The 16,979-nt window shown below is 41.4% G+C and overlaps 1 protein-coding gene across 4 annotated transcripts in view; it reads left to right on the top strand.

Annotated features, from left to right (window-relative positions):
- LOC115166852 (golgin subfamily B member 1) overlaps nucleotides 1–4,237 on the top strand; it is a 47,695-nt gene extending 43,458 nt beyond the window's left edge. For all 4 annotated transcript variants that reach the window (XM_029720732.1, XM_029720731.1, XM_029720729.1 and 1 more), the window contains exons 27-28: nucleotides 174–288; nucleotides 1,572–4,237. In XM_029720732.1, the coding sequence (XP_029576592.1) occupies nucleotides 174–288; nucleotides 1,572–1,730 (274 nt within the window). In that variant the 3' untranslated portion in view covers nucleotides 1,731–4,237. The remainder of the gene's footprint in view (nucleotides 1–173; nucleotides 289–1,571) is intronic.
- Nucleotides 4,238–16,979: the final 12,742 nt, after the last annotated feature.

The following is a 16,979-nucleotide window of genomic DNA, read 5'->3' as shown; positions in this document are numbered from 1 at the left end:
TGGTAACGGTTCATGATGATTTGATGATGTGAATGGTTGTCGCTGTGGTAGTTTTGGTTGTTGTTGCAGAAGCACATGCATAAAGTAATTGCTGTGCAGGGATGAATAAAATGATTTGAATTGAATTCCCACACACACTTAGTACTAAAGGCGGATGTCTCTTTCCTCTCCAGTGTTGACTCCAGTCCATCCAGGACGACCCAGAGAGACTTCAGCATCCAGCTGGATACAGAGGAGGAGTGGGAGGCCCTCATCCTCAACCCCAACGAACCCCTGGTCACACGCAAGGTCAGTGTTACTCACAAAACCTAAATTAGTCGATGTCCGCAACCCTGTAGAAAGCTATTTGGCATAATAAAAAAAATCCCAATTAAAATCTGTCTGTTTAAGCTAGAGACGTCTGTTTCTTTGCTGCATCTCAATCCAATTAATTTATTGCCACCGTGGCCCTCCAGGTGTAACTGCTAAACTGCTTGCTGTACACTGTTTTGTGTGATTGTACACATGGATTGGATTGTGGGTTTACTAACGTTTTAGTTCTAGATTGACTATAACGTTAATATGGTGACAACAATGAAGTCTGTAGCGGTTTGGCTTGGATATGTTGTTTTTTTTGCACCTGGTCACAGACCGCTGTTGTGCACTGAAGTCACAAGCGAAGGGAAAAGGTGAGAGGAGGAGAGCCTGTAGATGCCAGAAGGAAAGTGTTTGATGCTGTATGTGGATACTATGAAAGTGAACTGTGTGATCGGGTGTATTCATTCCGCCGATTCTGTTTCAAAACGTTTCTAAATAAATGGAAGCTAATATGGGCCTCCCGAGTGGCGCAGTGGTCTAAGGTACTGCATCGCAGTGCTAGCTGTGCCACTAGAGATTCTGGGTTCGAGTCCAGGCTCTGTCGCAGCCGGCCGCGACTGGGAGACCCATGGGGCAGCACACAATTGGCCCAGCGTCGTCCGGGTTAGGGGAGGGTTTGGCTGGCCGGGATCGACCTTCGCCTCTCCCGAGTCCGTACGGGAGTTGCAGCGATGAGACTGTAACTACCAATTGGATACCACGAAATTGGGGAGAAAACGGTAAAAATAATAATAAATGGAAGCAAATGAAATGGGGAGAGACTTAACTTTTCATTGGACAAATTCAGGTATTTTTCCATTTTTGCAACTTTTTGGACTAATGATTACACCCCAGATCAGCTAAACGCAGGCAAGTGTGTTCAAGTCTGCGTTGAATGTGTCACTGTCACTGTCTGTCATTTTGATTACCAAAATATTGAATTCAACAAATGTATTAAGAATCAAGCTAAAACGTGTGTTTTTTGACATGTGCATCCTCATTCTACTATGTGCTCTGGCCAACTCCATTACTGTCATTGCAAGGCAAACGTATTTGGCATGACAAGGAGTTGGCATGATGGCACAAACAGACTGGCACTCAGGCTAGGACTGTTCTTCTTGACTCACCAATCATCAATCACATGTATGATGACCAATGGCAACCAATATGATTACCAATGCCTGTTTGACGAATGACTCTCCCCCTCCCTCTCCTCCCCTCCCTCTCCTAACCAGGTGAAAGGCGGGATGCTGGCCTGCAGGCGCTGGCTTCGGGGGCGGAGCCTGTACTGCTCCAAGCTGCTGACGTCACGGGCCCGCTCGCGCTACCTCTTCCTTGCCTACCTGCTGATTCTGCATGTGGCTGTCCTCATGTGCCTCACCGGCGCCCTCTAGTGCCGTGGGGGTGAAAACAATCACAAATTGCAGATAGAAATATAATCTATAGAGCAGACTGAGGCCCGTTTCCTCCATGACAAAGACGGTCTGTTCTGCGCAATGTTTTTCTATGTTGTTCACTTGACGCTGGGGGTGTTAACATTGCAGATACAGATGTCATGTGTAGACAAGACACCATGGCCCGTTTCCTCCACGACAAAGACGAATGTCTGTTCTACTCCATTTCTAGGTAGTTCACAATGTGTTTTTTCCCTGGAACGTTATTCCACCTTTCAGAAGAAGCTGCAGGTTTTTGTCTAGTATCCAGAGTTTTCATAAGAGTGAGGACTTTTGTGGTGTGTCTCGAAAGTCTTGTGGCTTCTTCACCTCGCCTCCTTCCCTTGGTTCTCACTGGTCTGAAAAGAAAATGGACAGCTGAAACTGGATCCTTTGGTTAGATCCTACCTTGTTGTTTTCACCCATCATTTTTTTGTCAGATCAGTGCAGATGAAGGGAAGGAGGTGAGGGGAAGAGGACTGTTATTCTATTAAGACTCACCCTTTGGAGTGTCTCAGGAGAAAGTGCCGTTTCGATCCTGTCTGTTATGTGTTAAAGCCTGAGAGGGAACAGAAAGCCATATCCATTCTACATGAACGCTAGCCTAAGACACGTGTGTGTGTGTGTGTAACACATTTGTGTGTGCAGGTGTGTGTGTTAATTTGCACGTGTACAAGAAAAAAACACTAGTCCACTGTAACCTCATTTAGATTTGACCTTGGAGAACAAAGATTGGTGTAAGTCTGAGATGATACATCAACAACATGCTTAAAATGCCCCACTGACTGATGCTGGTGTCTGGCAAGACGCAGATACGGTATTTCAGGAGAGAAGGGTGGGAAAAGCTACCCATACTACTATTTCTGCAAAGATGCCTATGTTATTGCACTGCTGCTCAACCCTTCTCCCTAATACCAAACCCACTGTGTGCTCAACCTGGCACTACCAGGCCATGGCACAATGTTCCCGCTGGCACCCCCTGGTGTCTCCTGGGTAATAACTGTCTCATGGTGGCCTTGGCACAATTATAAGGTGCATTCTATAGCTGCTGCATTCAAAGCTATGCACTAAAACTCCAAGGTGTATGGATCTCATCTCTCATCAGGGGGTGGAGGTTTCCCTTCTCTCCTTCAGCAAAGATATTCAACGTAATGTAGGGCCAGGAGTTTTATCTGACCACGTGTCCTGATAAGGAAATACTGATCTGGCCCCTAGTAATAGGATCTTTCTGGCCCCTAGTAATAGGATCTTTCTGGAACCTAATGGTTTTACCTTGTCAGGTCACATGGTCTGAAAAATATCCTACCCCGTTTGTGAGCATGTACCCTGGTAAGTGTGTAAGTAAGATGTTGTATTTAAGGGTGGAGTGTGAAAGGGTGCGAGTGTGCACCCTTGAAAGTCTACTTTGTGTATTTATGTATCTGTATCTGTTGCTCACTGTACATTTCTACTTCACCTGTTGATTTATTACATGCTGATTTAATCACATGATTGATAGCACAGGGCGGCAATTCACAAAGCAGGAGGCAATATGTCAGCCATCTTACTTTGAGACACTTTGAGATATAATTTGTATTTCTCTGGTTCGTATCTTACCTGTTTCAAGTTTAGCATGGGAAGTACTGAGAGAATGTCATACTAATAACAAGTGTGTTTATTACATCTCTGCACTAGGAAATATGAAGCCTGAGTGACAGGCTGTTTGTGCCATCATGCCAACTCCTTGTCACTCATTGTTATACCAAACACGTTTGGCTTGACAATGAGCAATGGAGTTGGCCAGAGCACAAACAGATTTGGGTCCAGAATAGGAAATGTGGTGTTTCAGAATATTTACGGTAGTTCGCCAGCTGAGCTAAAAACATTGCACCTGCTTTGTGGGATACCACCATAGACAATGATAGAGGCCTCTAGTGGCCAAAAGGCTATGTTAGCATGGGCAGCGCCATTGAGGGCTTCCACCATGTTAATGTAGTCAACTGGGTTGGACTTCCAACTTCATTGGCTGATCCCTCCTGGTGACCCTATTGGAGTCATGTCCAACCGGGTCATTAGGAGGGATCAGCTAATTGTGAAGAAGAAGATTGACTACTTCAATGACACTGCCCATGCTGTCAGACGCTGTAATGGCACAGATACAAAGATGAGTGTAATGAAATGTAATGAGTCCTCTATCTCTATGGATACCACCCTGTTCTAACGTTGGTGTTATGTTACCGTGGTCCTGATGGTCTGTATATATGGTGTGATTGAGGAAAGGATGACAAAATACATCTATTTATAAGAGGAAATGCTACTGAGTGACGCCGAAATGCCATATTTTCTAAATAGGGTCTATTTTTTAGAAGTCAAATTGTGTGGGACAGCAATATTATCCTATCCAGGCATTAATGGGTTCAATACCTTGAGAGGTTGACTTTCACGAAGAAAGGAATTTTAATAAATCTGTTTGGAAAAACACGACTCAAGTTACCTGTTTTTGAGGTTTGTGTGTGTGGACGTGAAGTCCCCACAAAAATAGTAAATGAACAACAAAGATTTGACCAACTGGGGACATTTTGTTTGTCCCCACAAGGACAAATGCTATTTCTAGGGGGTTTAGGGTTAAGGTTAGAATTAGTGGTAGGGTTAGGAGCTAGGGTAGGGGTTAGGGAAAATAGGATTTTGAATGGGACTGAATTCTGTGTCCCCACAAGCTTAGTTATACAAGACTGCTGCATTCAAAGTTATGCACTAAAACTCCCAATTGTATGCATCTCATCTCACATTAGGGGGTGGAGGTATCCCTTCTCTCCTTCAGCAAAGATATTCAACATAATGTAGGGCCAGGAGTTTTATCTGACCACGTGTCCTGATAAGGAAATACTAATCTGGACCCTAGTAATAGGATCTAACTGGACCCTGGTAATAGGATCTATCTGGCCCCTAGTAATACGATCTAATTGGAACTTAGTAATAGGATCTATCTGGACCCTAGTAATAAGATCTAATTGGAACCTAGTAATAGGATCTATCTGGACCCTAGTAATAAGATCTAATTGGAACCTAGTAATAGGATCTATCTGGACCCTAGTAATAAGATCTAATTGGAACCTAGACTTTGTCCTGGTCAAGTTGCATGGTCAGAAAAACTTACTAACTTTTTCATATTTAGCATGGGAACTAGAGAGAGAATGGCATACTAATAACAAGTCTGTTTATTACCTCTCTGTACTAGGAAATATGTAGCCTGAGTGACAGTCTGTGCCATCATTCCAAATCCCTGACACTTGTTTGGCTTGAGAATGAACAATGGAATTGCCCAGAGCACAAAACCAGTGGAAGCAGAATAGCCCCAAAACATAAATGATCCACCACCATTTCTTTACAGTAAGTATGGGGTTATTTTCTGTTAATGCATCCTTCTTTCAACAACAAACCCAACACTGGTGTGTGTGAACAAAGAGATCTATTTCATGTCATCCAAGAAATGTAAACACCTGGAGTTTGTTAAATGACATTGGTACTTGGATTGGAACCGGTGCTATGGTCAGATTACATTCAAATCTGGCTCTATGGCCACGAACACAGGTGGTGGGTTGGTGTTGAAATAAGGATGCTGTGCCGAAGTGACATTGACATTCATAAGGACCAGTACGCCAACAATGTCCTCTCTGGTGGTACCACCATGTACTCTGGTATCGGTGACCACATGCAGAAAGAGATCACAGCCCTGGCCCCTAGCAACATGAAGATCAAGTTAAACCACTGAGAACATGTTGGGAAACACCCAGTCTGAAATCAGCTCCCACTCCTACTTAATCCACTGCAGGTCTGTTTTTGTAATCAGTCCATCTCAGTGTAATTTCCACAACTATAGCATTTAGACCAGGGGTGTTAAACTCAATGGAGCACCTAGTGTCTGCTGGTTTTTGCTTTTTCCTTTTCTACCTCATTTTCATTATCTCCAGCGCAATTCCAGTGTCTACATTTGTGAAAACGTTGCAAAGTGAAATAACTGTCTCTACCACTGCCTCTACAGAGAATGGTTTTTGATGTATGGTATTACTACAACCTCCCCAAACTTCACCCTGCTCTGTTCCACTCTGTTCTGACTCTCCTGCAGGTCTGTTGTTGTAACCAGTCCATCTCAGTGTAATTGCCACAAATGTAGCATTTAGACTCTTGTCATATAAACTACTTTGGCTAAACAATTGATAAAAACAAGTAAATACTTATATTGAGAGAATTCAACAGACCGAATCATGAGAATGCCTCTGAGATGGTACTTTCCAATGGTAGTCCACATGTATTTTTTATTTGTAAAAAATACATTAAAAGTCAAAACAAGACATTGAGCTCATCTAAGCCTACATATCTATAACCTATTCAGTCATCTCTTACACTACACTGTTTTAAGAGCATTTTAAGCAAGCCATTCAATAACCAACTACATAATATGCCATGAAAATGACTGGTAATTTATTAGCAACACACACGTCAGCAAGACCCACAGAAAACAACCAAAACAGAACAAATGAATGGTCTGCTATAACATAAACCCAATGCAATGGAGTATATCTACACAGAATCCCACACAGCCATCATAAACCTCATCAGGGTCTTCTGCACCCCTCTCTGTGTCAGGTGGTATGTTCTGCTCAGGCTCCACTCTGGGAAGCTCCACTGCATTCCCCTCTGGAGGACTCCATTTTCCTATAGACCAGGGGGTTGACAAGGCAAGAGGGATAATATGACACAGTGAATGTATTAATGTATTATTATTATTATATTTGTAGCAAGGCATCAATATGTAAGACCTGTGGTTTCAGTTATAGCCCTGACTTTTCTCATAAAAGGAGACATGATGATAAGTGATGAGTGAAAGGTCATTGGTGACCTGGAAAACTCATGTAACAAGAGTTTAGAATAGACAAGGTACTTGTGGTGTGTTTTCTTTAGTGATGCTGTGGTGTAGACTAGAGCACCATACAGTACCTCTAGCTTTCAGAACCCAACACAGGGTCAGTGTCATGACAACCAAGGTGGCAACCACAAACAGGATGATGCGAGTGATGTCCACAATGACCCTGAGCATGTCTGGTAAAACAACAACCACAACAATAACAAAAGGACAAAACTAAGCCACAGGGTCAACTTTTTCATGAGGAAAATAGTCATGAGATCCAGTTGCCAGTGATTTGAATATCTCAAATCATTGGCAACTGGATCTCATACATTTCCTCTTAAATAAATAGCTGCAGTTGATCATGTGTTGACCTTGTGAAAAGAGTAAGACAGGATGTTCATCTTCTCCACAGTGTTCCACCACTTCACCACTTCCTGAGAGTGAGAGGACCAGAACAGGTTGAGTCTATCTAGTCATCTAAACGTATAAACCTTCAGTGGGACACTTCAGCAATACAAAGTTAACATACTGTACTTACTGGTCACGTGAAGGCCCATTGGTTGGCTGGATCTGGTGTCTACATCACAGTAGTCAGGAAGAGAGAAGAAACAACGGTAGTATCCTGAGTCAGACAGGGTGATGTTGTGGAGGGTCAGGTAGGACACACCTGTCCCTGAACCTGTATGATACCAGGTGAGGGTGTGTCTGGACTGACCCTTTAGGGGTAAACAGGTATCCCCATCTTCCCTGCACCATGACACTATGGGTTCAACCCTGAAACTCACCCCACAGGACACAGTGACAGCGCCAGAGATGGGAGCAATCCACCAACAGTCATCAGACACAGAAAACTCTGTTTTACATTTCAAAATATCTGTGAATTAAAACAAACACTCTCAAACACAGGATAAAAATGCATATGATCAACAAATGAGAGATTTTCAAATGATCCCTGTAAAACATGGAAACAGATGAATTACAAAGCATTGCATGAGCCTTACAATTGACAATGACATGGAAAGAATCAAAGCTCACAAAAGACATGGCACAGTCTGTGCATTATTGGACATACATAAGAAGATACTAAATATTGATGAGTTTGAATAAAGAAAGCTTATCTCACCATTGACTATGACAGCAATGGAATGGCTCATCACACTGGGCATTTGACAGCTGTACAGTCCAGCATCATCCATAGAAACTTTAGAAAATTTCAGAACTGAAATTCCAGAGTTACTTGTTAAGGATTTCCACTGGGTTTGGATGTGAGTGGTTTGGATCACAGGATTGCAGCTCTGTTCATCCAATTTACACCATGTGACTTGTTGAAGATACCTCAATAGAAAATGACTCAAGTAAAAGTGAAAGTCATCCAGTAAAATACTACTTTAGTAAATGTATTTGGATTTAAATATACTTAAGTATCAAAATGAAATATAATTGAAACAAATATTCTTAAGTATCAAAAGTATAAATAAATTCAAATGGCTTATATTAATAAGCAAACCAAATGGCACAATTGTCTTGCTTATTTTATTATTTACAGAGAGCCAGGAGCAGACTCCAACACTCAGACATAATTTACAAATGAAGCATTTGTGTTTAGTGAGTCCGCCAGATCAGAGGCAGTATGGATAACCAGGGATGTTCTCTTGATAAGTGCATAAATTGGACCATTTTCCTGTCCTGCTAAGCATTCAAAATGTAACGAGTACTTTTCGGTGTCAGGGACAATGTATGGTGTAAAAATCACATTATTTTCTTTAAGAATGTTGTGAAGTAAAAGTAAAAGTTGTCAAAAATAGAAATAGTAAAGTATAGATACCCCAGATAAAGTATGTTTACGTAAGTACTTTACACCACTGGTTATTTTAAAAACATTGGAAAGTAAATTCATGCTTTAATAAAATACTCCACTTAATTTGAATGAAAAGATTCTAGTCTGTACCTTGAAGTTGTTTTGCCAACAGCAGAAGGATGAAGCCAACCAAGCCTTTCCCTCGATTGTTAAACTGATATGTATCCATTCTCTTCATTTAAGCCTTGGTCTTTAGTTCACTGATAATACACATTGAACTATACTCATCTTTGTCTTGTCTAATGCAACATAAGGCACTGTTTGACTGTTTTTTATCTGTGGGCTACTTCCACTACTTCCTCGATGGTTTTTATGAAGTGTATGTCTGCAGCTAGCACGACAATGCCCCAGTGCACAAAGCGAGGTCCATACAGAAATGGTTTGTCTAGATTGGTGTGGAAGAACTTGACTGGCCTGCACAACGCCCTGACCTCAACCCCATCAAACACCTTTGGGATGAATTGGAACGCTGACTGCGAGCCAGGCCTAATCACCCAACATCAGTGCCCAACCTTACTAATGCTCTAGTGGCTGAATGGAAGCAAGTCCAGCCTTGTCTCAGGACAGTGAGCTGGTGGTCTGTTGATATCCCTCTAATGGTGTGGGGGCTGTGTTTTGTCAAAGTGGGTGTGGTTAAATCCTGCCTGGTTGGCTCTGTCCGGGGGTATCGTCGGACAGGGCCACAGTGTCCCCCAAGCCCCCCTGTCTCAGCCCCCAGTGTCTATGCTGCAATAGTCTATAACTTGCTGTTGTCGACCCTACCTCTCACCCTCTCTCTCTCTCACCTTGGAGAACAAAGACTGGTGTAAGTCTGAGATGATACATCAACAACATGCTGAAAATGCCCCACTCAGACCGATGCTGATGTCTGGCAAGACGCAGATACGGTATTTCAGGAGAGAAGGGTGGGAAAAGCTACCCATACTACTATTTCTGCAAAGATGCCTATGTTATTGCACTGCTGCTCAACCCTTCTCCCTAATACCAAACCCACTGTGTGCTCAACCTGGCACTACCAGGCCATGGCACAATGTTCCCGCTGGCACCCCCTGGTGTCTCCTGGGTAATAACTGTCTCATGGTGGCCTTGGCACAATTATAAGGTGCATTCTATAGCTGCTGCATTCAAAGCTATGCACTAAAACTCCAAGGTGTATGGATCTCATCTCTCATCAGGGGGTGGAGGTTTCCCTTCTCTCCTTCAGCAAAGATATTCAACGTAATGTAGGGCCAGGAGTTTTATCTGACCACGTGTCCTGATACGGAAATACAAATCAGTTTTTTTGTCTTATTTCTTGTTTGTTTCACGATAAAAAATATTTTGTATCTTCAAAGTGGTATGCATGTTGTGTAAATCAAATGATACAAACCTCACAAAAATCTATTTTAATTCCAGGTTGTAAGGCAACAAAATAGGAAAAATGCCAAGGGGGTGAATACTTTCGCAAGCCACTGTAAAAGGGTGCGAGTGTGCACCCTTGAAAGTCTACTTTGTGTATTTATGTATCTATATCTGTTGCTCTGTGCCCCCCAATGCTCTGTTGTTCACTGTACATTTCTACTTCATTTGTTGATTGATTACATGCTGATTTAATCACTTGACTGATAGTGCAGGGCGGCAATTCACAAAGCAGGAGGCAATATGTCAGCCGTCTTACTTTGAGACACTTTGAGATATAATTTGTATTTCTCTGGTTCGTATCTTACCTGTTTCAAGTTTAGCATGGGAAGTACTGAGAGAATGTCATACTAATAACAAGTGTGTTTATTACATCTCTGCACTAGGAAATATGAAGCCTGAGTGACAGGCTGTTTGTGCCATCATGCCAACTCTTTGTCAATCATTGTTATACCAAACACATTTGGCTTGACAATGAGCAATGGAGTTGGCCAGAGCACAAACAGATTTGAGACCAGGCTAGGAAATATTATGTTTCAGAATATTTACAGTAGTTAGCCAGCTGAGCTAAAAACATTGCTCCTGCTTTGTGGGATACCACCATAGAGAATGATAGAGGCCTCTAGTGGCCAAAAGGCTGTATTAGCATGGGCTGCGCCATTGAGGGCTTCCACCATTTTAATGTAGTCAACTGGGTGGGTCTTCTAACTTCATTGGCTGATCCCTCCTGGTGACCCTGTTGGAGTCATGTCCAACCGGGTCATTAGGAGGTGTCGTGTCTTTGGCTATGCCAGATTAAGTGATATGACATGCTATTCTATAAAATCCTTTCTCTGTAATTAATATCACCTGATTAGCTAATCATGTAAATGTAATTAACTAGAAAGTCGGGACACCACGGAAGAGTGTTTATAGAGCTGTTATCTTCCGAATAAACTCTTAAAGACCTAGTAATATTTTACATCAATAGCAGGCAATATTAATCGTCACCTTATTCAGTCTCATCTGAAAGTTGTAAATTCTTGGTTATCTTCACGAACCCTGGCTAACATGTTGAATCAGCAATACAAAAATGGGTTTAATTATTTATTTACCAAATACCTAACTAATCACACAGAATTACATATACACAGAATACAAATTATGTCATACAGAAAGAGAGGGGGTTGGGCTTGAATGAAAGAGCGGGAAGACTGAGGAACAAAGGAAGCAGCTATGCTGTCGCAAATACAGTATCTTATGCATTCTAAATTACCGCCCATTTGGAAAAGGAAAATCCAGCAGGTATATCTCACTGGTCACCCCCAAAGCCAATTCCTCCTTTGGTCGCCTTTCCTTCCAGTTCTCAGCTGCCAATGACTGGAACGAATTGCAAAAATCTCTGAAGCTGGAGACTCATATCTCCCTCACTAGCTTTAAGCACCAGCTGTCAGAGCAGCTCACAGATCACTGAACCTGTACATAGCCCATCTGTAAACAGCCCATCTATCTACCTCATCCCCATACTGCATTTATTTATTTATCTTGCTCCTTTGCACCCCAGTATTTCTACTTGCACATTCATCTTCTGCACATCTACCATTCCAGTGTTTAATTGCTATATTGTAATTACTTCACCACCATGGCCTATTTATTGCCTTAACTCCCTTATCTTACCTCATTTGCACTCCCCGTATATAGAATTTTTGTTTTCTTTATTTCTACTGTATTATTGACTGTATGTTTTGTTTATTCCATCTGTAACTCTGTGTTGTTGTATGTGTCGAATTGCTATGCTTTATATTGGCCAGGTCACAGTTTCAAATGAGAACTTGTTCTCAACTAGCCAACCTGGTTAAATAAAGGTGAAATTAAAAAAATAATAATGCTGTCACAGATGCTATAATGGCAGAGATACAAAGATGAGTCCTCTATCTCTATGGATACCACCCTGTTCTAACGTTGGTGTTATGTTACCGTGGTCCTGATGGTCTGTATATATGGTGTGATTGAGGAAAGGATGACAAAATACATCTATTTATAAGCTGAAATGTAATATTTTCTAAATAGGGTCTATTTTGTAGAAGTCAAATCGTTTGGGACAGCAATGCTATCCTATCCAGGCATTAAATGTGTGCAATACCTTAGGAGAGAGGTTGACTTTTACGAAGAAAGGAATTTTAATAAATCTGTTTGAAAAAGACGAGAAGCAAGTTACTTGTTTTTGAGGTGTGTGTGTGTGTGGACGTGTTTAACTATACTCGTGAGGACCAGAAGTCCCCACAAGAACAGTAAACAAAAAACATTTGCCCAACTGGGGACATTTTGTTATTCCCCCAAAAATCAAATGCTGTTTCTAGGGGGTTTATGGTTAAGGTTATTAGTCTTGGGGTTAGAATTAGGGTTAGTAAAATAGGATTTTGAATGGGACTGAATTCTGTGTCCCCACAAGCTTAGTTATACAAGACTGCTGCATTCAAAGCTATGCACTAAAACTCCCAATTGTATGCATCTCATCTCTCATCAGGGGGTGGAGGTTTCCCTTCTCTCCTTCAGCAAAGATATTCAACATAATGTAGGGCCAGGAGTTTTATCTGACCGCGTGTCCTGATAAGGAAATACTGATCTGGACCCTAGTAATAGGATCTATCTGGACCCTAGTAATAGGATCTATCTGGCCCCTAGTAACAGGATCTAACTGGACCATAGTAATAAGATCTATCTGAACCCTAGTAATAGGATCTAACTGGACCCTAGTAATAGGATCTATCTGGACCCTAGTAATAGGATCTTACTGGACCCTAGTAATAGGTTCTGACTGGGCTCTAGTAATAGGATCTAACTGGACCCTAGTAATAGGTTCTGACTGGGCCCTAGTAATAGGATCTAACTGGGCCCTAGTAATAGGATCTAACTGGACCCTAGTAATAGGATCTATCTGGGCCCTAGTAATAGGATCTAACTGGGCCCTAGTAATAGGATTTAACTGGGCCCTAGTAGTAGGATCTAACTGTGCCCTAGAGTTTATCCTGGTCAGGTCAGATGGTCAGAAAAACCTACCACATACCCCCCCACACACACACGTTTGGAGTTTGTGAGTATTTAGCCTTGAAAGAGTGAAAGTAAGACGTTGTTGTGCTGTTCACTGTTCATTTCTACTCCATCTATTGATTGTTAACATGCTGATTAAATCACAATTGATAAGCAGGAGGTATCTTACATAAGAGAACCCTTTGAGGTATAACTCATCATTCTCTGGTTTTATCTTACCTGTTTCAAGTTTAGCATGGGAAGTACTGAGAGAATGTCATACTAGTAACAAGTGTGTTTATTACATCTCTGCACTAGGAAATATGAAGCCTGAGTGACAGGCTGTTTGTGCCATCATGCCAACTCTTTGTCACTCATTGTTATACCAAACACGTTTGCCTTGACAATGAGAGCACAAACAGATTTGGGACAAGGCTAGGAAATATGGAGTTGTTTCAGAATATTTTGTGTAGCTAAAGTTATTGCTCTGCTTTGTACTGACTATAGTTCACCAAGTTTAAACTTCTTGTCATGGTCCATGGTCTGTTTGATGGGTACATTGGAACTTCAAAGTTCATTTGAATCCAAACCAACAATCCTACAGTCAAATTGATTAGTGATTCAAAGGAACCTTATTTTATTGTTATGTGAAATTCCATTCTGTGTAATTCGAAAGAATGTCGGTGTTTTACAACAGTAATATTGTGATTAGCAATCTAACGTTGGTGTTGTGGTACCATGGTACTGATGATATATATGATGCATATATCATCACACCTGTATATATGGTGTGATTGAAAAGACGTCAAAATACATCTATTTAAACCCACTAAACACGAGATTCAAGTTACCTGTTTTTTCAGGTGTGTGTGTATACAGTTAGATGCAAAATTATTGGCACCCTTGATAAAGATAAGAAAAAAAACCTGTATAAAATAAATAATTCAAATACTGACCTATATTGTATGCAAAATAATATTTTGAAGTTATATTATTTCTCAGAGAAAGAGATTTTGTTTAACAAGTAATTCATATTTTTCTCAAAAAGAGATGTGTCAAAATTATTAGTACCTGTTTTCAATACCTTTTAACACCTCACCTTGCGAGGAAAACAGCACTGAGCATTTTTCTAAAATGTTTTATGAGATTGGAGAACACATTGGGAGGGATCTAAGCCAAGAGGAATTCACTCCATACAGAATTGTTCCTTCGTCTGCACTTATTGACTGCCCTCTTCAATTCAAACCACAGGTTTTCAATGGCATTCAAGTCTGGACACTGAGAAGGCCATTGCAAAATGTTGGCTTTGTGGTCAATTAACCATTTCCTTTTAGATTTGATGTGTGCTTGGGGTTATTGCCTTGCTGGAAGATCCACCTGTGGCCAAGTTTCATCCTCTTTGCAGAGGCAACCAGGTTCTGGGCTAAAATGTTGTGGCACTGGGTAAAGTTCATAATGCTGTTGACCTTAACAAGGGACCCAGGACCAGTGGAAGCAAAATAGCCCCATAACATCAAAGATCCACCACAATTTTTTTACAGTAAGTATGGGGTTATTTTCTGTTTATGCATCCTTCTTTCAACACCAAACCCACCACTGGTGTGTGTGGCGTAAGAGCTCCATTTCATGTCATACAAGAGCGTTTGCTGACAGGGAGTTTGCTAAACGGCATTGGTACTTGGACTGGACCGGGGTTATGGTCAGATAACATTAAAATCTAGCTCCTTGGCCACACAAACCGGTGGTGGGTATTGTGTTGAAATAAGGATGCTGTGCCGCCCCCTCCCAGGTATGAAATCGGTGGCATTCATGAGACCACATACAACAGCATCATGAAGTGACACTGACATCCGTAAGGACCTGTACTCCAACAATGTCCTATCTGGTGGTACCACCATGTACCCTGGTCTCCAGTACCATGAAGATCAAGGTAAATGACTGAGAACAGGCCTACGATACACACACACACGTTACTGTAGCGACGTTGTGTTGGTGTATCTGGCTACGAATTAAAGCAGGTGTGTGTGTGCTTCATAGATTCATTCATTCATGGAATTAACATTCTGAAATTGGACACTCAGGCACTTGCCATTTTTGCTATTTCTTATGATAACAAAACTACATGAAAGAATGCAACTGAATAAAAAGGACATGTAAAATAGAGAAAACTTTCATACATATGCAACACTGCTCTCTAAACCTCCCCCCTCGTGTATCGTGTAGATGATTGATCCCCCTGAGCATAAGTGCTCAGTCTGAGTCGGTGGCTCCATCTTTGCCTCCCTGTCCACCTTCCAGCGAATGTGGATCAGTAAGGATGAATACAAGGAGGCCAGAGCTTCCATCGTCCACAGGAGGTGCTTCTAACCACCATTCCCTCCACCCCCGTATCCCACTCCAACCAGCATATGACCCCGCCATCCTCCTGATGGGGGGGGGGGGTCATATACTGAAGTTGTGAAGTTTCCCCTAGCTACAGATCTAGGATCAGCTTCCCCTCCCCCAATCATAAGTGCAAAACTGACCCAAGATCAGTGTCTAGGGGCACACCATCCCATGACCTTCCACTCTTGTGACCTCTGACACCCACCATCTTAAAAACCCTCTCTTTGGCCACAAATATGAGTATAAGACGTGTCAACAACATTATTTGGACATGAGTTAATAGAAAATTCAAAAGGCACTCGCACATCTGAACAATCTTATTGCAGGTGCATGGCAACAGTTGAAACAGGATGAAGGAAAAAGGAAACCGCACACTGCTCTTGATAGTGTCATCCACACATTGTGGCGAATAGCCTCTTCTTAGAAACCTAATGCGCATCTCCGCTGCTTTTTCTAGATAATCCTCTGTGGAGTGGCATATACGGCGCAGTCTGAAAAATTGGCTTCTTGGAAGTCCTCTTTTTAATGGCTCAGGATGGAAGCTGTCCCCCTATAATAGAGTATTTCTGTCCGTATCTTTTCTATACAGAGTTGTAAACAGGGTTCCATTTGATTTCTCAATCCACATATCGAGGTAATGAACACGTTGAGTGTCACATTCAATAGTGAATTTGAGATTGGGGTCAATGTCATTGAGTAGTGCCATAAAATCTGACAGCTCTTGTTCAGTTCCTTCCCATATGCAAAAAAATGTCGTCAATATATCGATACCACTTCAGGATTTTATTCAAAAATTGGTTTTCGTTTTTATTATTGACAAAACATTCTTCAAATAGACCCACATAAAGGTTAGCATAGCTCGGACCGAATGTGGAACCCATCGATGTTCCATTCGTTTGGAGGTAGTATTCATCATCAAACCTAAAATAGTTATACTTTAAAACATATTCTGCCAGCTCTAGAATAAAGTTTGTTGGTGGATATTCATTAGTATCTCTGTCTCCCAAATAGTGAGCTAGTGCTGCCAGCCCCCCCGCATGGGGAATGCTGGTATATAGACTCTCCACATCTAATGTGACCAGAATACAGTCTTCTGTTAAACCCGTTATTGGTGAGATCTTGTTTATGAAGTCTATAGAGTCTTTTACATATGATGGCAATGCTTGCACATGAGTTTTAATAAAAGCGTCTACAAAGTTCGACAATGGCTCTAGCATTGAGCCTATTCCTGCAACCACTGGTCTGCCTGGATAATTGCCTTGTTGTGTTTTAGGTTTGTGTAATTTTGGTAAAATGTACAGGCATGGACGTATGGCACATTTACAGCAAAGATATTCATACTCAGGTTTTGAAATAAGGTGGTTAAAATTCACAAAAGCTCTGACGAAGGCCGTTAGGCCGATACGTAAGCTTATTAAATAGTAATACTATCAAGAGCAGTGTGCGACATGAGTTAATAGAAAAGGAACTTTTAAAAGTGAGATTTTCACTGGGGAGTTATTTAAAAAGGTACAACATTCATATTTGCAAAGCTTTCTTTATTGATGAACAGACTGGGATGCTCAGTGTTACACAGAAATCATTCATCATTTTACTTTATTTCTATTACTGTACTAAAGTTTTTCTAAATCACATTTGACACAATGAGATATAATACCTTATAAGCCCTTGA

The sequence above is a fragment of the Salmo trutta genome, chromosome 29, assembly GCF_901001165.1.
Source record: "Salmo trutta chromosome 29, fSalTru1.1, whole genome shotgun sequence".
NCBI lineage: Eukaryota > Metazoa > Chordata > Actinopteri > Salmoniformes > Salmonidae > Salmo > Salmo trutta.
The sequence above is the reverse complement of the archived record's forward strand: the minus strand, read 5'-3'. Positions and strand labels throughout refer to the sequence as shown.